The sequence below is a fragment of the Phallusia mammillata genome, chromosome 4, assembly GCF_965637545.1.
Source record: "Phallusia mammillata chromosome 4, kaPhaMamm4.hap1.1, whole genome shotgun sequence".
Lineage (NCBI taxonomy): Eukaryota > Metazoa > Chordata > Ascidiacea > Phlebobranchia > Ascidiidae > Phallusia > Phallusia mammillata.
In genome coordinates this window covers 25,809,626-25,829,425 of record NC_137255.1, presented here as the reverse complement: position 1 = coordinate 25,829,425, position 19,800 = coordinate 25,809,626, and the positions used below count along the sequence as shown (strand labels likewise).

The 19,800-nt window shown below is 35.1% G+C and overlaps 5 protein-coding genes across 7 annotated transcripts; 2 read left to right on the top strand and 3 right to left on the bottom strand.

Annotated features, from left to right (window-relative positions):
• Window positions 1-159: 159 nt before the first annotated feature.
• LOC145225103 (zinc finger CCHC-type and RNA-binding motif-containing protein 1-like) lies at window positions 160-2,055 on the bottom strand. 2 transcript variants are annotated; one of them, XM_080091742.1, is made up of 7 exons: window positions 1,770-2,055; window positions 1,640-1,668; window positions 1,461-1,572; window positions 1,288-1,395; window positions 656-765; window positions 476-596; window positions 160-412 (listed from the first exon to the last, which is right to left on the bottom strand). In XM_080091742.1, exons 1-7 carry the CDS (start codon window positions 1,851-1,853, stop codon window positions 305-307), a joined length of 672 nt encoding a protein of 223 aa, XP_079947868.1. In that variant the 5' UTR covers window positions 1,854-2,055; the 3' UTR covers window positions 160-304. The 2 variants fall into 2 exon arrangements, with proteins under 2 accessions (XP_079947868.1, XP_079947869.1); XM_080091743.1 differs by having other exon boundaries at window positions 1,907-2,055.
• A 1,231-nt stretch (window positions 2,056-3,286) lies between these two features.
• LOC145225104 (uncharacterized) lies at window positions 3,287-4,447 on the top strand. Its single transcript, XM_080091744.1, has one exon. It carries the CDS (start codon window positions 3,382-3,384, stop codon window positions 4,039-4,041), a length of 660 nt encoding a protein of 219 aa, XP_079947870.1. The 5' UTR covers window positions 3,287-3,381; the 3' UTR covers window positions 4,042-4,447.
• Window positions 4,448-4,471: 24 nt separating this feature from the next.
• On the top strand, window positions 4,472-8,410 carry LOC145225097 (protein SEC13 homolog). The gene is made up of 9 exons (XM_080091735.1): window positions 4,472-4,535; window positions 4,905-4,949; window positions 5,031-5,146; window positions 5,215-5,366; window positions 5,889-6,022; window positions 6,427-6,563; window positions 7,097-7,217; window positions 7,323-7,469; window positions 8,118-8,410. Exons 1-9 carry the CDS (start codon window positions 4,533-4,535, stop codon window positions 8,205-8,207), a joined length of 945 nt encoding a protein of 314 aa, XP_079947861.1. The 5' UTR covers window positions 4,472-4,532; the 3' UTR covers window positions 8,208-8,410.
• LOC145225089 (uncharacterized) lies at window positions 8,405-15,420 on the bottom strand. 2 transcript variants are annotated; one of them, XM_080091726.1, is made up of 14 exons: window positions 15,165-15,420; window positions 15,016-15,101; window positions 14,508-14,646; window positions 14,279-14,447; window positions 13,565-13,812; window positions 12,722-12,807; window positions 12,546-12,664; window positions 12,358-12,481; window positions 11,910-12,004; window positions 11,699-11,811; window positions 11,058-11,174; window positions 10,804-10,952; window positions 10,630-10,748; window positions 8,405-9,724 (listed from the first exon to the last, which is right to left on the bottom strand). In XM_080091726.1, exons 1-14 carry the CDS (start codon window positions 15,359-15,361, stop codon window positions 9,446-9,448), a joined length of 2,040 nt encoding a protein of 679 aa, XP_079947852.1. In that variant the 5' UTR covers window positions 15,362-15,420; the 3' UTR covers window positions 8,405-9,445. The 2 variants fall into 2 exon arrangements, with proteins under 2 accessions (XP_079947852.1, XP_079947853.1); XM_080091727.1 differs by lacking the exons at window positions 14,508-14,646; window positions 15,016-15,101.
• LOC145225095 (aminoacylase-1-like) lies at window positions 15,374-19,800 on the bottom strand. The gene is made up of 12 exons (XM_080091733.1): window positions 19,673-19,800; window positions 19,549-19,613; window positions 19,134-19,247; window positions 18,638-18,809; window positions 17,950-18,096; window positions 17,674-17,747; window positions 17,158-17,271; window positions 17,011-17,091; window positions 16,877-16,945; window positions 16,323-16,402; window positions 16,195-16,255; window positions 15,374-15,990 (listed from the first exon to the last, which is right to left on the bottom strand). The coding sequence occupies exons 1-12, from the start codon at window positions 19,743-19,745 to the stop codon at window positions 15,838-15,840; spliced, it is 1,203 nt and encodes a 400-aa protein (XP_079947859.1). The 5' UTR covers window positions 19,746-19,800; the 3' UTR covers window positions 15,374-15,837.

Below are 19,800 nucleotides of genomic sequence, written 5' to 3'. Positions count from 1 at the left end.
TAATCTCACAAAATTTAGTGAGACGGTTCTATAGAACCGGTGCGAACCAGCTGAATCCCACCACTGGATGTAACTGGAGGTCAAAAAATCCTATTCCGTTACACTTTAGGACATTTACACCTAACAAAGCAATGCTCATTGTTGAAAACAGTAATACACTTGCTTGTAGCTTTGGTTTTACTTTGTGGTATAAAATGTAATATCATCATTCACTATGTCTTGCACACAGGGCTGTTTGCCCTTGTCCTCTCTTGTGGAATGTCTTAAAATCAATTTTTCATGCAGCATCCATTCATGTTTCCAATCAACCATCATCACTCTCTAGTTCTTCATCACTAAAATATGTACTTTGCTTGTATTGTCGTTTCCTTTGGTTTTGACCTGTCCTTTGGCTTGTTGCGCCTTTGTGCGACTAGTAAAAAGTTCATTGCAATAAATTAAATCTTAGAGATAATGAAAACTTGTTGGCACATACCTCTTCAGCTATTATTTGTCCAAGGTTTTCCATTGCAGCCCATTCCCCTTTTAGATCATCATCATCCTCAAACATATCTTGATTTACTTGTTTTTGATGTTTTGAGGGACCAGGCTTAGACCTAAAAATCCAGTTCCTTAATTATATTGTTGCTCGCTTGCAACCTACAACACTACATACTGGTTCAGTTGATAAAATGCCTTCACATGGCGATGTTTCTTCTTTTTGACTGGTGGCTGCCGGTCACCCAACTTGTTTTTTGGGCACTTGTAGCTAAGATGATCAAATTCCTAAACCAAAAGGTTTAATCACATAAGGCAGTGGTTCTCAAACTTTTTTTTATTGTGACGCCCCTGGAAAAGTTTTCTGGACTTGCGACGCACCAGCAAATAAAAGTTAATGAATAAACTTATTATTAAAGTTGTGTTTATTGATACAACAATGAAAAGCCACGAAACGGAACTACTCTGTGACGCCCTAGGAAAATTGAAACGACGCACCAGGGCGTCGAGACGCACAGTTTGAGAACTACTGACATAAGGCATCAAGCCAACAAATGATAAGCTGCAGACATTGCACACTTTTTCGACTAATAAGGCCCCATCAGTGTAGCTAGTGACAAGAGATAGGTCTGTGGTTTATGCCAGAACTGTGAGGCATGAATTTTTAGCCTAATACTCTGAACAAAGTGGAGTACCGTTGGGTGGCTACACTGGCCAATACAGCCTATCTTTCATCACCAGCTGCACTGATGAGACCTTATAGGCAAACACACACTGTCTGTAGGCTTATCACTGATTTTTGTATTTTACCCCGCATTCATAACATCTGGATTTATCCTTGTACTCTTTTCTTCTGATGAACTCTTTGGCCCTGCCATTGTCTTTAGCAATGCTGCACTTAATAGTTCTGCCAAATATCTGCAAAGAATGCTTGTTTTTAAACTTTTGGTTTAGATTCATTATAATAGAAACAAATTAAAAACCTCTTTTTCATTCAAAATGTCAACTGCCTTTTGGGCATCTTCACGCTTGAGAAATAATATAAAAGCAACTCCAGAACTTTCCCGCTTTATTTTATCTTTAACAATCGTTACCCTAAAAAAAACAATAGTCATATAACCCATGTCTCAACTGTATTTGCTTTTTTGTCACGTTTACTTACTTAACAACTTTTCCCATTTTGCTAAATATCTGTAATAGAAAGTATCTGTGTTATACAGGGTAAAAGTATTTAACATGCAAAAATTGTATTTGATAATTTATTTTGTTGTTTGTTTCTTAACCTTTCCTACCTTGTTTAAATCGCTGTTCGTCAAGGAAAATGGCAAGTTTGATGCGTACACAGTACTTTTGCTAGGAGCTAGCCCCCCACTCATTGTTTAAGATGAGGTTTATTACATATTACAAGGAAGTTTTCAAATTGACGTACTTGATTGACTTGCATTTTGATTTTCATCAAATAATGGGGAATACCCAGCTCACGTCTTGCTTTTCAAATCGTCTTAAAATTGTACAAGTGGCACATAATCGACGAAACAGAGTTATTAAAAAGTCTAAAGAAAAAAATTGTGTCAAACAGTTAGATTTATGTTGAATGTTAGGAACTGAAACTTTGTCATCTTTGACACGTCGTCAATATTATTATATTTCTATCTCAGATGGTTGTAAATAACTTTGACGTATATCTTAAAACTTCATTTTGAAATCGTAATTAATACAAAGCAATGATTCTACACAAAAAGTTTGAACCTACTAAACTATAAACCTTAATTAACTTTAATTTTAAACCTTCTTTGAACAAATAACGCATTTTCAGCTGACATTTGGGGTTGTTGAGAATTCAGTAGGCGTAATAGTTTTCGTTCTGCCTGACTGCGGTCTTCTTATTTTCAGGATTTGTTTTAATTTTTAGAAACAAGTGTTACGTGTTTCAAATTTACGAAAGTGCTATTTGCGTGTGTAATGATAGTCTTAGTTTTTTTCTTTATTTGCATGTAAACTACATTGTTTCGTCTTTTTGAAATCGCATTGTTTTGTTATTAGTAGGGCAATTATTTTTTGACCTAAAAAACGAAAAATTTTGACCTACAAAGTGAAAATTTTAACATATTTTGACTTTAAAAAACTTTTTTTTGACAAAATTTTGACCTATGAAGAATTCAAGTGGTTAAATGACGCATTATTGTACGAAAAGGTAAAATATGGCTGTAGGCTAATCTAACTAGAGCGAAAAATGTGCAAAAGTCTAACAGAAGGGCAAAAATCTGAATGCATACCTAGCTCATTCTGAAAAGGGAAATGAGCCAATCAAAAATCACTGCCAAAAAACTGCAGCTGAGACACAACGAAAATTGTTCAATACATTTGTATAAACGAAAGATACACGAAGTATCTAAAGCAAAACCGAAGCAAGAGCTGCACCTAACTTACAGCTGCCGTAAAATGACTTGGGACCTTACCAAAATTTTGCACGTTTTGAGGTGTGTTGAGCATCACGATGTCAAACTAATTATTTCACTCACTTGATGGTTTATGAGTCACAAGAAGTAGACGATGGGTCATTTACAACAGTACAAGGTGTAAAATGAAAAGTTCACTGACATGCAACCTCTACAACACCACGACAATGCAATTTCTAAACAATTTTAACTTTGTAAAAAAAAATGACTTTGTAAACAATTTTGACATTTTTTGACCTATTCTAAAAAATTTGACAAATTTTTGACTTTTTTTGACAAGTCAAAAAATAATTGCCTTAGTTATTAGTAAACTATTAGGAAGAAAACTGGTAAGAAAATAATTGATTTTAACATGTGAAGAATTGTTGCAATACAGATTGTATATGTTGTGGTAGTTGTTTTACTTGGAACTTGAAACAAACTTGGTTAATAGTTTAGCAATAAAATGTCAGATACAAACTGTACACTTTTTGTTGGCAATCTAAGTGACAAGGTCACAGAAGAAATCTTGTTCGAACTTTTTCTTCAAGCTGGTCCGGTGAAAACTGTTTGCATACCGAAGGACAACAAAACAGGCAGACAACGCAACTTTGGGTTCATCACTTTCAAACATGAAGTGTCTGTTAAATATTCCATTGAACTATTAAATGGAATCAAACTTTTTAATCTGCCTCTGAATGTTAATGTAAGACGAAATCGCAACGGTGCAGAGAGTCCACAACCATCAAACGACGAAAGAATGCAGACACCACGAGATTTACGCTCTCAAGTCATGAATGGGCAAATGTTCCATGCCCAAATGATGCACCAAGAGATGCCACAAGGTTCTGCTGTTTACTACCAGCAACAAGTTGTAATGAATTCACCATGGTCAGTACCTCAGTATGTCCATGAGGAACAATTCAGAGTCCGACCAAACCAGACTCCACGGCAGCATTCTTACCATGACAGACGACATGGCCGTGAAGCTGAGGATGATCGCTATGGTAACGGTGGTGACCATGACAGGCGGAAAAAGAGCAGACATGGCATGAACCGAAGCCAGTCTGGGCCGTCATCAAATCGTGACAGAGACTATAGAAAACAGCCATACAGAAGAAGATAAAGCATTAGAGATTTAAAGCAATTTCTGCTTGGGTTTTTATAGTTTTTTATTCACTTAACATTGTTTAGGATTTTATACTTTTAGTAATTTCATTTATTCACAGCTGATCATTTTTATTCCAAAACTCAGTAAACAAACACTTTATGGCTGTGTAAATATTCTTGGCCAAACTATAAACTACTCGGCCTTTTTGCATGATTCATTTAGCATTTTTTAATACATTAAGTAAACAAGTAAGTATCAATGACACATTTGTCGATTTACTTGCAATGCAATTGTTGCGGTTGTTTGTTGTGTCAACTGCGACTTTGCAAATGCAGACATGCAAACTATACTCAAGGATTCTGGTAATGGGTTACACTTTTCAGACAAAACCCTAATTTTTACTGTTTATTTTTACATTAGACGATTTGTTGTAAAATTCCCTTAAGGTTTAAATAATCTGTGTAACAAGCTTTTACCATCTGGATTTACCCTAAAATATTTCCAACATGGTGAGTACTGGTTCACTGTTAACTGGTTTTCACATGAATAGGTGATGATGTAAACCAATATTTCCCAATCTGTGAACTTAAATGATTTCATTAAAGATTTTTGTGAGACCACTTCATGATAAACCAATGGTTCCCAACCGGGGAGGAATTTACTTTTATTTGTACATTTGGTTTGTAAATAGACACTTAAGCTCTGGGAATATAAGCTGTGAAATTGATAAAAGACCTAATTTTAAATCATCTTTGTCTGGATTAGCATCTACTTTCTGGTCTATTAGGGAGGAACGAAATTGTTTTGAATGGTTAAGGAAGTAATTCGTCAAAAAAGTTTGGAAACCACCACTGTAAACAGACACACATATGTTTTAGGTTTCTGTGATCAACACTGTAGACACTGCTCATGGTGATATGATTGTAAGTAATTTAAATACTTCTGTTAAAAGTACATTTGAACAAATATTACAAAACTAACCTCTTTGTTTCTTTGTCAATTAGCATGATGCACAGATGGACTATTACGGTTTACATCTAGCAACTTGTTCATCAGATCGCACTGTTAAGATATTCGAAGTGAAAAATGGCACACAAAGATTGCTATCCACATTACAGGGGTATGCAGCACTTTGTATGAAATTCAAAAATTCATGCTAGTGAAAAATTAAATGTTAAATTTGTTTAGACATGAAGGCCCAGTGTGGCAAGTAGCATGGGCACATCCAAAGTACGATCGGTTGCTGGCCTCTTGCTCGTATGACAGAAAAGTATTTATTTGGAGGGAGATGGATGGACAATGGGCAAAGGTTTATGAATACACGGACCATGAATCATCAGGTACAATCGGTGAACTAACTGTATGATATAAAAAATATGATATTTGTTTTGTCTGTAAACAAACTGATTCAATGCCACTACCTAGTGACAGTTCACTGTCTTTGTCATGGAGCTTTGTTAGTCATGTCATTGTTTGTTACCTATGTCAGGGCCCAATGCAGTTGTTTACATGATGGTCCACATTTTTCCATAATGCAACTGTTGTTACATTGTTGCGGTCCAATCACACATATATTGAGTTAATTATATATGAATTGAATACCAATTGGATTTGCAGCTGCATTGCGAGATTGCAGAAAACGGCACTGGGCACTTTGCTCCACTCAGAAATAAAATAAGAATTGGAATCACCCACTGCACTGAAATACTAAAGCAGGGTCACATTTTTGTAGAACCCAAATATCTCCAATGCAACACAAGGCACAACCTTACACATTTTCCCTGCAGAATGATTAGGCCATATCCCTGGCTTTGTGATAAGTAGCTTTAAGACAAATAAACAGCATTTACTTTGATTTGTAGTAAACTCTGTATGTTGGGCACCACATGAACTTGGTCTTATGCTGGTCTGTGGATCGTCGGATGGTGGGATCTCCGTGTTGAAACACAAAGGTGACAACCAATGGGAAGCAAGCAAAATCAACAATGCACACACGGTAACACAATTTTCACTTCTCTGTTGCACAATAATTCCCAAAAATACTAAATCAGTCAATGTAAAGTCATGGATTCCTGTAAAAGCATGAAGAAAAACAGTCATTTTTAGATAAAATTTTTGAGATAAAACCATGACACAATCAAGTCTTCAAAAAATGCAGTGGAAAGTGTGTTGCAGGGACACTTTACAAAGGCCAAAAAAGATTAGCAAGAATAAAGACCAAAATGGTTAATGTTTAGTTGATATATGGATGACAGTTTTGGCTTAAATCTATTCTACTTCAGAGTACAGTGTAAGTATATGTTGTACCAATGATACCAGTAAGCCTAGAACTGTACACCTGAATTTGGTACATGAATGAATACATGCATGAACAGCTTATAAATGAATACCCCATTTTAGGTTGGATGCAATGCCGTCAGTTGGGCTCCAGCTGTAGCCCCAGGGTCTCTCATTGAACCTCCATCAGCAATGCAACAAGCAAACTTCACTAAAAAATTTGTTTCTGGTGGCTGTGACAACCTAATTAAAATCTGGTGGTGAGTGTTATATATATAACTGTCAAACAGTGTTTAAATTTCAAACACAACATGTAACGTGCATATAAATATTGAATGGATTATTCAATCTAATAAATCATGATACAAATTACTCAATGAAAGCGACGGCCGATCAGCGTCAGATAAATAGTTTATTTGCCTAACAGAAATATTAATTTCGCCTATTGAGAAGGCACCGCAAGTTTCAGTCTAAAAGAAAATAACAATAAATTGTTTGTTTAATGGTTGTGCAAAACTTGGTAACAATAAAGACAAGTAGCGTTGCTATAATATGTGGTAGCTGCAGCGTGTTTAATCATGATCCACCAATTGTGTAATCCACTTTTTTGCGCTCCATATCATTTCAACGTTGTGCAGCCATTTCCAGCTTCATGATTGTTCAGCGCAATCATGTTGCTATGTGTTCTTTCACCAAGTGAAATAAACTCAACTCTTAAGTAATTCATCTTTTACTAGTTGCCCCTTTTGTTAAACTTTTGAAACTTGAAAAAAATCAAACTTGTTTTGATTAGTGAAAAAGATGGTCATTGGGAAGAAGAAGCCAAACTGGAAAGTCACACAGATTGGGTGAGAGATGTGGCTTGGGCTCCATCAATAGGTCTGCCACGAAGTAAAATTGCCAGCTGCTCACAGGTATTATTACTTTATTAACAATAATAGAACTTGCACAAAGTTTATCTATGTCTAAGTAGTGCAGTGTTTGTTTTTTTAATCAAGTATTATTGCATTTTTTTATAGGACGGTCGAGTTATTATCTGGACTTGCGACGAAACAACTGGAAGCAAATTTTTACCAAAGGTTTTACACAAATTTGATGATGTGGTTTGGCATGTCAGCTGGTCAATTACTGGAGATATACTTGCTGTATCTGGCGGAAATAATAAAGTAAGTGAATGCCTGAAAAAACAATCCCTAAATGATAATTGAGGCAAAAAGTGGTTTTCAGGTAGCCAGTTATACATAATATACATATTGTGTATGGTCTTATCTCTTATGGTTATAGATCATCTAAAATGGTTAACTGCAGTCATGTACTAACATAGGCCTACTTAGTTCACAGAATCTTCAAGAACACAAATTTAAAACTTACAAATGTGTCTTTTCTACTTTGTAACGTAAGGCACAATTCTTCAAACTACGCCCATAACTAAAATCACTGTAACTATCAAGATTTTTAAAAGTTATTTTTCCCATTCCGACGAGAGACAGTAATACTTTGGTAGGCTGGCAACCATGGCCGAGGCAACCTTAAACCAACAGAACTAAATGATAATATAACAAAACTGATCTTTTGTGTAACACCACTGTTTGCGTGGTCAAAAAACTTGTTTTCCAAATGCGTAGTGCACAACTTCACATGACATTCAAGATTCAGGTGATTTGGTCGAATTTGTCCGCAAAACTGCCAAATATTCTGTTTAGGCCAAACCCAAATAATGCCAATTTGGTACATCTCTAGTTGACTGCGGTATTAATTTTGCCACATCGACTGAAAAAAAAGATATCTTGGATCACATTTGCTTTTGTCAACAGATCAGCCTATGGAAAGAAGGCGTAAACGGAGAATGGACTCGCATTAGTGACGTCGGCAAAGGACAAACAACTAACGGAACTTCAGAATGATTTGTTCATATTTTTAATGTTCTAGCTAATTTTTGATCTTCAGAAGCAGTTGAAGAATAGGGACATTTAGCTTTCCTGGGTGAAACTTCAGTTACATGTTTCTCAGATGCTCTTTGTATTGCCTTTGTGTTGTTAGGGAAGGAAAACGCTATGACCCACTGGTAACATTTGTGCAATGCAATAAAATACAAAGAATGTTGAAATGGATTGATTTATTTCACACCCTGCGTAGGTAAAGCAAACAAAAACAGTACATTGGTATGTTGCATAAAAAACAAGTATTTAGCATAGATTGAAGACAATGCACCGATTATAATGATGATTATCACAGCACAGTTAAAAAACACTGGAAATTATTATAGTTGCACTGATGTAACTTTGGAAGCTACGCTGAAGGCCTTTGCATCAACAGTTTAGGCCACAGCTCGCCACCTGGACAGTAAACACCGAGTTATGCAATACATGAGATTATGATCTCAGTTTACAGTGAACAAATTGCCGAATTAAATTTTTTTATAATTGTTATTGCACGTATCACTAATGTACGACTGTACGTCTCATCATTAAAGTAAATTTCACAAGACAGTGTTAGACCCATACCTCACTGTTAGTAAACAAACCATTAAACCAAATACTTGCACAACCAAAACTTGTGTAGGGTTAGGTAAGAAATTATGGAAACATGAATATTTTATTTGGGAATTCACAGACAACTCAATTGCAAAGAACTATATTAGCTTGAGGCAAAAAATGTGTTAGACAACCCAAAAAATCTCACTATTCTTAAGGTAAATTATGTGCTGTTATAGAAGTAAACTAAACTGAAGTCACAATGAAAACAATACAGGTAAAAAGAAACGTTCTGGAATGATTTGGCTTTGCATAAACCAGGGTTTCCCAACCTGTGGTATGCGAAGGTTTTTCAGGTGGTAAACGAGTAGCTTTCGTTTTTTCACAAATACCCGGATTCACAACTTTATATTTTTGTTCGACCAATTGGTGGACAGTAAACAAAAATCTCATTCAATTCAGTTTTGGTGCTTTAGTGTTATTTTGGTAGGCCAATATTATTATTCTAAATAAAGTATGATTCGATCAAATTAGTTGTTCTGTAAGAAGTGGTATGCATTGCAGTATAGAGCATCCAAGTGGTACGAGATCGTAAAAAGGTTGGGAACCCCTGGCATAAACTAACTTTTGCACACACTAAAAAAAACAACCACCTGTGTGCAATTTGCTCAAAATGTCAACTCTTTCACATCCCAGCAAGTTTTACTAATTTCAACATCATTTGGGGTCACAGCTTCTGCCACTGCTGATTCCGACCTTAAATTACGCTGGGCAACTGTTAAACCAATTCGAACAGACTGGTCGGTTGTACAGCCTCGCAAAAGTCCATGCATAAAACCAGCTGCAAATCCATCTCCTGCTCCAGAAACATTTCCAGTTGGTTGGTCAAGCCAAGCCCATTTTGGTTGTTTGTTTAGTGTGTAATGATGGAACAATTTGTTCCCGTTCTGGACAAATATAAACAATATTATGCTGCTTGTACCCTTTTTTATAAGAGAAATTACATAGTTTGTGTGATTTTGTAATTCCTGTCTTGCCATAATTTTTCATAAAAATTTGTTTCATTTTCAGCCGAAACCAAACTTCTTATGTGAAAATTAAAGCCTGTAAGCAGTGTTCCCAACTGGTGAATTTTGAAACTTGAGGGAAAGGAATTACGGTAATTTTTATATCTGGATTTTACAGGTAAATAGACAATAGAGAAAATAGAATAGATAAATATAACCTGTGAGTAGAGATAGGCCGAGCCAAGCCACAACCACTCGGTACCGAGCAGCGCATTTTATGCTCGGCTGAGCAGTGGAACAAACTGACCCGAGCATTCAATTTGCATATTCATGCCCATTTATACGAAACTAGTGTTCAGAAGGCCTTCCAAGAACAAAAATGACTGTTTTATTAAATGCGTCAGATTTTGGAATAGGTCGTATTTCTAGGGTCTGTACAGCTTAAAAAATCACTGGTGAGGTAAGAGACCTACGGAAGCTACAAAACTAGCTGGAATCGGGAATGTTTGTGCCGTCCCTATGCATCGAGCGTGTTTGGCCAAGCACCAAGCATTAACAAGAGATGCTTGGTGCTCGACCAAACAGAACATTTGCAGTTTTGGCCCATCCTACCTGTGAGGCTGATAAAAGACCAAATTTTAAATAATCTTGGCACACTTTAGCATCTACTATATAGTATAATGGGAAGGAAAGAAAATGGTTTTAAATATAAAGTGAGAAAAAAGGTCGTGAACCATTGCCTTGAAGTTCGATACCAAACCATCTTCAGCACAAGAATTTAACTGTAAGTTTTCACAAGAACTAGAATAAACCAAGACCCACATTTGCTAAAGTTTTACGAATACCTTATTTTGTGCGCAAAGAACTCCGTTTCCTCCCATTGTAACAAGAATGCATAACACTGAGTCAAGTAATGTGTGGCACATTTTTATTAAACCTTCAATCCCTTCATGTGATGGAGCATCTACAAAAATCCCTGAACTAGACAGAGTGTTTCAATTGGAATGGAATGAACTTACCTTTACCAGTTTCAGCAAAATATATTTGATTCAACTCACTAATGTTGGGAGTGATATAAGTAATGGAATTGAAATGTTTTTGGGCAGCTTTATAACCTTTAGCTGCGATTAGCTCCCCAGTTGGCTCGAACAATAATGGTACTGCATGTCTTAAAAAACAATTATTAGGAAACTGTGTTTAATTCAGCTTGTATAGTTTTGTTCGCACCTAAACAACTTTTTTGAAATTAAAACATAAAAAGATTTTTTGTTACCTTTTGCAAATTGAAGAAACATATTCAATTCCGGATTCGGCAATGTTTGCATCCACACAAACCATGCCAGCAGATTTTATGTCATTTTCATAATTTTGAAGAAAGTCTTTGTCAATCCTGTGTCGGTGTATACTTAGTTTAATGTCACATCAAAGTTTAAAAATACAAATTTGTCTATGCTTTTTTAAAAAGGATTACAGCTTAAACTGCACATTTATGAAATGGGAAATGTTGGAAGCACTAAAAAGACTTTATTTTTTATTGTCATTTCCTGAAAATACATTTAATTTTAAAAACCACTACATGCTTGTCAGGAATCGACCCAAACCAATTGCCCCCAATACAAACGATATAGAATCTAGTTGCAGATTGTCTTACAAAACTGAGTCTTTCAATAAACTTGAATAAGGGCGATTAGCCATTGAAAAAACACAGACAAGTTTACTTAAAGGTTCAGTTTTGTACCACTAAGTTTCAACTAAAATGACAACTATATGGCACAATCACAACCAAATAAATAAAAATCATACACAAGAATTATTTTAAAACTTTCAAAAAATCGTATTTATCCTAAAAATGTAAAAAATACATATATATTTGAAAATTATGCTAATTGGGTAAAGTACATATCTTTTACCCACTTTCTATGAACTGCAGAATCCTCTACAGCTACATGAACCTCCCCATGTTTATTAAAGATTGCATTATAAACTCCAGTGCGATGGTTTTGTAACGTCGAACATATACTTTTTGTCTGTTAAATTAAAAGCTGGTGTATTTTTCTATTTAACCAAATAAATATGTTAACACCACATTGTTTTGAACATTAACAGATGTATATGAGATTCTAACCATGTTTTCCAGATGCTTTGTCATCATTTCACCATAACTATCTTTTCCCACAGCTGTTATCATTAGTGGATTGCTCTGCAACCTCCATAGGGTTTCTGTAAAATGTTTTTAGGAAAGCATAATACAAAAGGCTGTTTTTATATTATAGTGGAAACTTTTGTCAAATATAGCAATATACTTCATAAATAAACAATGAAAACACAAATAGTTTATCACAAGGGCCTGGCAACAAAGGGAGATTTTAAACCTCCAAAATGAAACTTATGGGCTTACCATTGATAGAACTGTGTAAAAACTAGATATGAAATGTCAGAATCATATTCCATAAATAACCTTTGCATTATCTAATGTACACTTTGGTTATAATCCACAACAGTACAATGCACTTGGCTGAGTACAAGCCAAACGATAAAAGCTAAATGTTTTACCCAAAAACTAAACTACCTACCAGTGATATTTCGTCCAACCCCTCCAAATGATTGAGTGACAACTGCTGGATTCGATGGACCTCCATTCATAATTTCATGTGTACATTTTGAAACAATATCAACATTGCAGCCCCCGATTACAACCTACAAAGTTAGCACTAATATAAACATGGACATTCTTTACAATTTTAGAAACAAACAACCCTACTGGTCTTTTGGCTTTAGTGTGGTTGCTAGTTTGCTGATTTCTCTTTGCAGAAGGTTTGTTTTTTAGGCCTTTGGCAATTTGTGCTCCAATATTGACATTGTTCTGGATCAAAACTATGTCTAAAATACAGTTTTGTTTATTGGAAATGAGTTTGTTGCATCAAAATACCAACCTACTTGCAGCAAGAGATGCTCCCTCAGTTAGTTTATTGACTTGATCCAGAATAAATGGAGTAACAGCATTTCCTTCAATGTTATGTTGTCTGATTGTGAAAAAAAGTATCATGCTCTTATAGTGTGATGGACACAACAAAATTTTAAGAGCCAAGCAAGGGTTCATTTTATGACTACCTAAAGTAGTGGTTTTTGAGGGCCACAACCCGCAAGTTAAAAAACCACTGAAGTAAAAAATATCTTAAATATAATTGACAAAATCAGCAGATTTTACTTACCATTGCAATTTTGCTAAAGTTTGCCAATAAAAATGTAAAAAAATCTTCCATCAATCCATGTGACAAGATAAAAAAAATATATAGTTTCAGCAAATTTCTTTAAGGGGGATTTTGCAGCCGTATTCTGATCCTGTGGCACTAGTGCAGTGTTTTTCAACCTTATTTGAGCAGCGGAAGACTTTGTGCATTATAAAATAATCTTGCGGAACACTAACACGCAATTACAATTTTATTATTATCCAACAATAAAAAAAGCAAAATCTCGACAGGAATTTAAAGTGGATAAGTACTTTCTTAAAAGAATAGTTATTTATGTCAGTTGTGAAAAAAACTAGTGATTTTCAACCGCTGTTTCATGGACAGGTCAAACTCAGTAATATCTTGCGGAACACCTGACGGTCTTTCACGGAACACCGGTTAAAAATCACTGCACTAGTGTAATGTTTTTCTACTATTGTGTACCATTTCTTATGTCCAGTGTTAAAATTCATACAATATAACCTTCTTGACACAGTAGATATACACTTAAACAAACCAATTATCAGTCAATACAAATTACATTTTCTACCTGCATTCCATGATTGCCTTCTCCACTGCTTTATTAATCTTTTCTCCAACTGAGGCTTCCTCATCAGGAATGGGAACAGCTATCAGGACACCACTTTCCATCTTTAGGTTTTTATGAGTCTGAACAAGGTTCACTGCTTCTTCAACACTTTTAACATTGGTAGGTGACTGGCATCCACTAGTTTTGGTGAAAAAAGCAGGAAAGTCAGTTGTTGGTCCAAATGTAGCCACAGTTACTCCTTCAGTTTCCTATGAAATGAAATTAGTAATATCAATTTAAGTTGTATTCTAATAACTGTGGCTTTGTCAACAAGCCAAGACTAACATTTGTGTGGGTTTATTTCACTCTGTAAAAAAAATCATAGCTATAATATTTGCCAAGTCAGAAATAGCTGCTCTTGAGATGCTATGAAGTAAGAAAAGCACAGATCACATTTGGTGTACAGAGGGTACGCTGCAGCTGCACTGTTACTACAAGGTGTTATGTAATGGGGGTCACAGTCAATGATGAGGTTCGCACATTAGGTCATCGAGACTGAGGAGCAAAATGCGTGAAATCAGTAAAGGAACATGTGCCAGCTGAAAAGTTAGACACCTAATGAAACCAGAATATCTTGATTTTTGAAAAACCATTATAATTATCATGGAAAAGTTTCTGTATTTATTAACTGAAACGTTTCTAACTTAACAACAAATAAACTTTTCTAAATATTACCAAGTATTCCAAAGTTCTTGGAATGTCCAATATGGATTTTACTCCAGCAGATACAACTGTCACTGGAGTTTGGCCAAGCTGTCTTAAGTCGGCACTGACATCCATAGTGTCTTCTCCCTTTCTATGTACACCACCAACCCCACCAGTGGCAAAAATGTCAATTCCACACCTACAAATAGTTGTATTATATGGAAAATACAAGCACAGTTTTTTGTGATGAGTTGTTTACCAGTGAGCAATCAGCATGGTTGCAGAAACAGTTGTCCCACCAGTTAGCTGTTTTGCGCAAGCAACTGCAATGTCTCTCTTTGATATCTTAATAGAGTTGGAACTTGTTGCCAAGGTTTCAATATGTACCTTGTCCATTCCTTCAATAGAAAAGCCATAAAACTATTTATCATTGCATGGCAGGCCAATTGAAGGCATTATACCGAATCAAGTTAGACTACTAAGCATTCTCATAAGTCGAGGAACAGGCTAGAAAAGTCCAGCCTGCGTTGGGTTTCGAACCCATGACACCTTAGTGCATAAAACTATTTCATTAGATAAACTGAAGAAATCTTACTGGTCTTCATAAAAAGACAGAGCTATTTTGATTTTTTAATGAAAACCTTTCACGCCCACAAAAAACGGTTACTAAGATATTATTGTTATTCTATACATTATTACGTCTAAATGGATTGTCAAAGACTTAACCAACACGTTCATGAGCTACGTAGCGGTTTTGCATAACTTACCAACATGCACCACACCATTAATTACTCCAATAGTTGCTGGTACAACATCATGATCCCATGCAATGCTTTCAACATCAATGGCTGTCCTAATTACAAAAAACTTTATATGCTAATGCTTTAGACGACATTTCACAAATTAAAACACTTACTTTAAGTTTTCGGGGTAGGGCATTCCATGCGTAATAATTGTGCTTTCCAAAGCAAGCACGGGTCGATTTTCGTTAAGAGCCTTTTTGACATTTTTGTGTACACACAAAGGTGTAGCATTGCTTTCAAATTGAAACTGTCGTCGAGGCTGACAATGATAGCAGACAAATTTCCTAAAAACTATCAAACTTCGCTGCATTTTACCCCGAAATTCTGCAACGCAAAAATGTAAACAAAACTTATTTGCACGTGAGTCGAAAACACGTGTTATTTTCTTTTCAACACAAACATCATCAACGCACACGTAAATCGGCAATGTGTCAATTTTACACAAACTACGCGTCGAAATTGCACAGAAATTGAGTTATCTGACACCAAAAACATTTGTTTATTAAAAGATAAAAGCAATCTCGCGTTATTAGCGCAAAACATTGGTTATTTTGCTGAGTACGAAACAAAAAAAGAAAAATTTTTTGTCCAGTTTAGAAACTAAACACTGGTTGGTTAAAAAGCATCTTTGTACAGTAAACTGAAAACGTTTTTATTTAACGTCTTGTTGTTGTTGCATGTTCCAGTATCGTTATTGCACCAGAAATATCTTTGCTGTGCCAACATACAACATACTGGATCGAATAATTGTACTTTACACACCCTAAATAGGAGTCAAATGTCCTCTTAAAATGATGGTACATCTGCCAAGCATGGTAAGATGGCATAATAAGCATCGATTCCTTCCATAAAATTTGTTTCGTTGAGGAATTCATTGTGGTCATGCAATCGGATAGGTGTATTTCGCATGGGACTGAAGCCGATAGCTGGATAACCTGCCTAAAATTTAAAAACATCTTTCTACAAATACATTTTTAGGCATTTTTTTGCTTCATTTAACTAAAAACTGTTACAATTTCTTAGGACTGCTAGTAATTCAATTACCATAATTAATTGATTTTAAAAACTGTATTTAAAACATTTTGTTAAATAACACACAATGGGAAAATACAATGTTGCAAAACAAAAAATTGCAACACATACTGCTCTGAGAAAACGGCTGTCAGTAGCTCCAGAAAAAACTTCAGTGGTTAGCTCAATATTTCTGCATAGAAAAGTATAACCTTTGTATTTGGTCCTGCAATTATTTAGTTACTAAAACCAAAACACACAGTTTCTTGATTCCATCAGTGAAGGCTTTCCACCAAGGATCATTAGCATCAGTTGAAGTCACATTAGTGTTTGATGTTTTCTATGCAAACATAAACAATCATGTTCTGACATACAGTCCAAAATGTACACACATATATTCCTTTAAAAAAGTTATCATTACCAAGTGACTGCTTTAAGATAACCTCTACTATTAATGAGAAAGCAGAGATTGAATGAAAATAGCCAATGCTATGACACTGTGTCGAATGTATGTACAGTGCTTGGGTCACATTAAGTATGTGTGCGTTGCTGATCTTTCTTGAAACACATTTGACTCATTGCAGCATACCCACAACAGTTTGATTAAGGGCTGATAATTCCATTTCACAAAATTTACATTTCTTTAAGTAGCAATTTTACAGCATTTGTATGACCAAAATGTTTGAATTCCTATGTTATATGTTATAAAACGGTTAAGCCAGTTACATTGGGAGTAGAAGAGGCATCAAATGAATAGGACATTTGGATGGTGCCATCATGCATTTTATTTTGCTAATTGAGCACAATACTGCACCTGTACAAATTCAAAGGAAACTCCTTGGCCAGCAGATTCACACCATTTGGTAAGTTGCCCTTCAAACTCCTGGACAAAATAGTCAAAACATTAATTGTCAGTAAAACAATATTAAATGGTAAAAGTTGAATAACCTTCAAGTCAACAGTTGGTGGAATCCGTATATCAAAACAAGCTGATAGTTCAGCAGGAACAATGTTATATGCCAATCCACCCTGTAAAAGTCAGATGCATTGAACTGAAATATGTCTGGATTAAAATAGCAAAGTACAAGGCAAAACCTCAATCATTGTAAGGTTGACGGTTGTGGCATCACCAAGGTTACACTTCACACTTTGCTGAAACTTGACTTTTTCCTCTTCACGAAAATTTAGTAATGTGTCGATCAGTTTCATCTGTTAAGAAAACATAAAATGACCTCATTTCACATGGCCTGTCTTTACATATGCACATCCAGTGGTGGGAGTCAGCCGGCTGGCACCGGTTCTATAGAACCATATCACAAAATTTTCTGAGATCAGCAAACCGGTTAGCATTACTGGTTACTGTCAATGGACTTTTTGTAACAGAACCGGCTGAATGACTTTTGTGATAGAACCGCCAGACAAAAAAATTGAATCCCACCACCATGCACATCTTAAAAAATTTTAATATATGAACCTGATATAGCATTTCAAAATGGCATTTGAATGCAAACAACCAAACAACCTACTAAAACCACCTGATTTATTGATTCAAAACGTCAGCATGCAAAACCGAAATATTGCAATTACACAAACATTGCTTGTACTGTTTACCAATTTTTCAGCTGCTGTGTTTTCTATAAACCTTGAGCCATGACCAGGATTTCCTTCACTCTTAAATCTTATCCCTGTTATAAAAGCAGAAATGTTTGTATGTAATTTTACTCCTTATTGTATGTAATAGTTATTAAGCTAAAAACTCAAAAAAAAATTTTTGTTTTATATTAAATGCAAATACACAATTTGACTAAAAGTCTAGCTGTTGTCAAGCAAAATTGATTTGTTTTTAAAACTACCGGAATAGCATATCAGTATAATTAAACCACTTACACCATGGACTTCTCTCGCCATAATAAGCAGTGTATTTATTCCCCTCGTTTGCCAAGCCTTCATCCAGGGCCATACCAATGTTAAGATCTGAGAACTCCTTGGTTTTAAAAAACACTGCAGCCCCATATTCACCTCCAAGTTCTTCCTCTACAGACAAAACACAATGGTAGGTACAGGAATAAACAAAGTGTAGGAAAGTTTAGGTGTTGGAGTGGGTGAAAATAAATAAAGTTCATGTGTAAGAGTCTCTGCCAAGCTGGTTTGCAGTCTCAATACATTATGCTTACAAAGAGTCTGCTGTTTAGTGGATTGTTTTGTTGCAAGTCACTTGATTCATTCTTTATTTTTATTTATTTTTCAATATTGCAGACTTCAATTTAGTTCAACCCAATCAGTTTCACAAGGTTGGAGCAATGACACTTAAGTTTCTTGCTCAAAAAAACACGAGTGACTGAGACAGAATTCGAACCCACAACCTTGTGAATACAAGGTAGTTGAGCTAAACATGTCAATTTTGTGGCTAGCTATAAATCAAAACTAGCATAAAAATACATTATGGGCCAATTTTAGTTTCAATTAAAATGTAATTAATAGTTACAAAATATAACACAATCACTTGATTGGAAATTAATATTAAAGCAAATTTATTGGCCCATTTGTGACCATAGCTTGTACAGGAACATCACACCTGGCACAAAAGTAAGATGAATGTCTCTCTCAAACTGTTTTCCTTCCTTCTTTAACCTCCTGATTGCTTCCAAGTACTGAATTCCAACACATTTCATGTCTTGTGTGCCACGACCATATATGTCTCCATTTTCATCTTTGATTGCAGCAAATGCATCACATTTCCACTGATCCTCCAAGAGGTAATAAAACAAACAAAATATTCGACTTTTGATTGCTGAAACTAAATTATTGAAGGCTAACATAGTAAAAACTAATTCCCACAAAAGATTAACATATTTCTAAAAAATGTGTATGTTATATAGAGTGATTGCTTTTGTAGGTAAGACATATTCAGGAATTTTAAAATTCATATAATTTATGTATTTAGAATCATATTAATTTTTTGTGGATGTATTTGTGTTTTATAACATTTATTGGGAAGATTTAATAAACTTTAAACATTTAAATTGGCCAATGTTATTTTCTAAATCGAAATGGAATAAAATATTCTTTACCTCATACACAGGAACTACATCAGTGTGGGAATTCAACAATATCGACTTGAGATTGGGATTTCTACCCTTCCATGTCATAATCACAATTGTTCTGTTAACATCATCTTTGCTGACCTAAAGCGAAAATCAGTCATAAAGTCCAAAAAAAAAAAAATTAAACTTGCCGTGTAGTCACAAATGCAAGCTAAAGCCCAATCTTAAAGCGTTGAAAATGATTTTATGTGGACATGCAAACACATGGTGAAATGCAATAGGAAGACGTTCTGGTTAAATATTTATTGCACAGGCTTCTGTGAAATACCAATCCATTTTCATTGTGAAGTTAGTTAAAATGTTTAAACATATGACATAACTGTAATTTAGCCATTTATATTCCCTAAATTCACAGAATTCCAGTATAATATTAATAACCTACTTTCACATGGCGACATTCCAGTCCAAGTTCTTCTGCATACTTGTCAAGAAACGCAATGGCACCATCTGCAGTATAAACAGGTTAAAAAGGCAGCATGAATACTTGTTTGGAATAAATTACTCACCATAATCTGGATCAGGGTGGACAGTTTTTATCCTGATGTACTCTCTAAACTTTGTAACAGCGAAGGGTTCCATAGTACAGCAAAAATTCAGTAATTCAATTAAAAAAATATCCTTTTTGCCTAAAGTT

Coding starts and splice junctions, on each gene's coding strand:
- LOC145225103 (XM_080091742.1), bottom strand. CDS start 1,853: ATGAGTGGGGGGCTAGCTCCTAGCAAAAGTACTGTGTACGCATCAAAC. Junction 1,669..1,769: donor CGAACAGCGATTTAAACAAG/GTAGGAAAGGTT, acceptor TTTCTATTACAG/ATATTTAGCAAAATGGGAAA. Junction 1,396..1,460: donor ACATTTTGAATGAAAAAGAG/GTTTTTAATTTG, acceptor CATTCTTTGCAG/ATATTTGGCAGAACTATTAA.
- LOC145225104 (XM_080091744.1), top strand. CDS start 3,382: ATGTCAGATACAAACTGTACACTTTTTGTTGGCAATCTAAGTGACAAG.
- LOC145225097 (XM_080091735.1), top strand. Junction 5,367..5,888: donor CACGGACCATGAATCATCAG/GTACAATCGGTG, acceptor TTTGATTTGTAG/TAAACTCTGTATGTTGGGCA. Junction 6,023..6,426: donor AAATCAACAATGCACACACG/GTAACACAATTT, acceptor ACCCCATTTTAG/GTTGGATGCAATGCCGTCAG.
- LOC145225095 (XM_080091733.1), bottom strand. CDS start 19,745: ATGGAACCCTTCGCTGTTACAAAGTTTAGAGAGTACATCAGGATAAAA. Junction 17,272..17,673: donor ACACAGCAGCTGAAAAATTG/GTAAACAGTACA, acceptor TTTTCTTAACAG/ATGAAACTGATCGACACATT. Junction 16,403..16,876: donor TTTCCTTTGAATTTGTACAG/GTGCAGTATTGT, acceptor ATGTTTGCATAG/AAAACATCAAACACTAATGT.
- LOC145225089 (XM_080091726.1), bottom strand. CDS start 15,361: ATGCAGCGAAGTTTGATAGTTTTTAGGAAATTTGTCTGCTATCATTGT. Junction 13,813..14,278: donor CAAGAACTTTGGAATACTTG/GTAATATTTAGA, acceptor TTCATTTCATAG/GAAACTGAAGGAGTAACTGT. Junction 12,005..12,357: donor GGTTGGACGAAATATCACTG/GTAGGTAGTTTA, acceptor AACATTTTACAG/AAACCCTATGGAGGTTGCAG.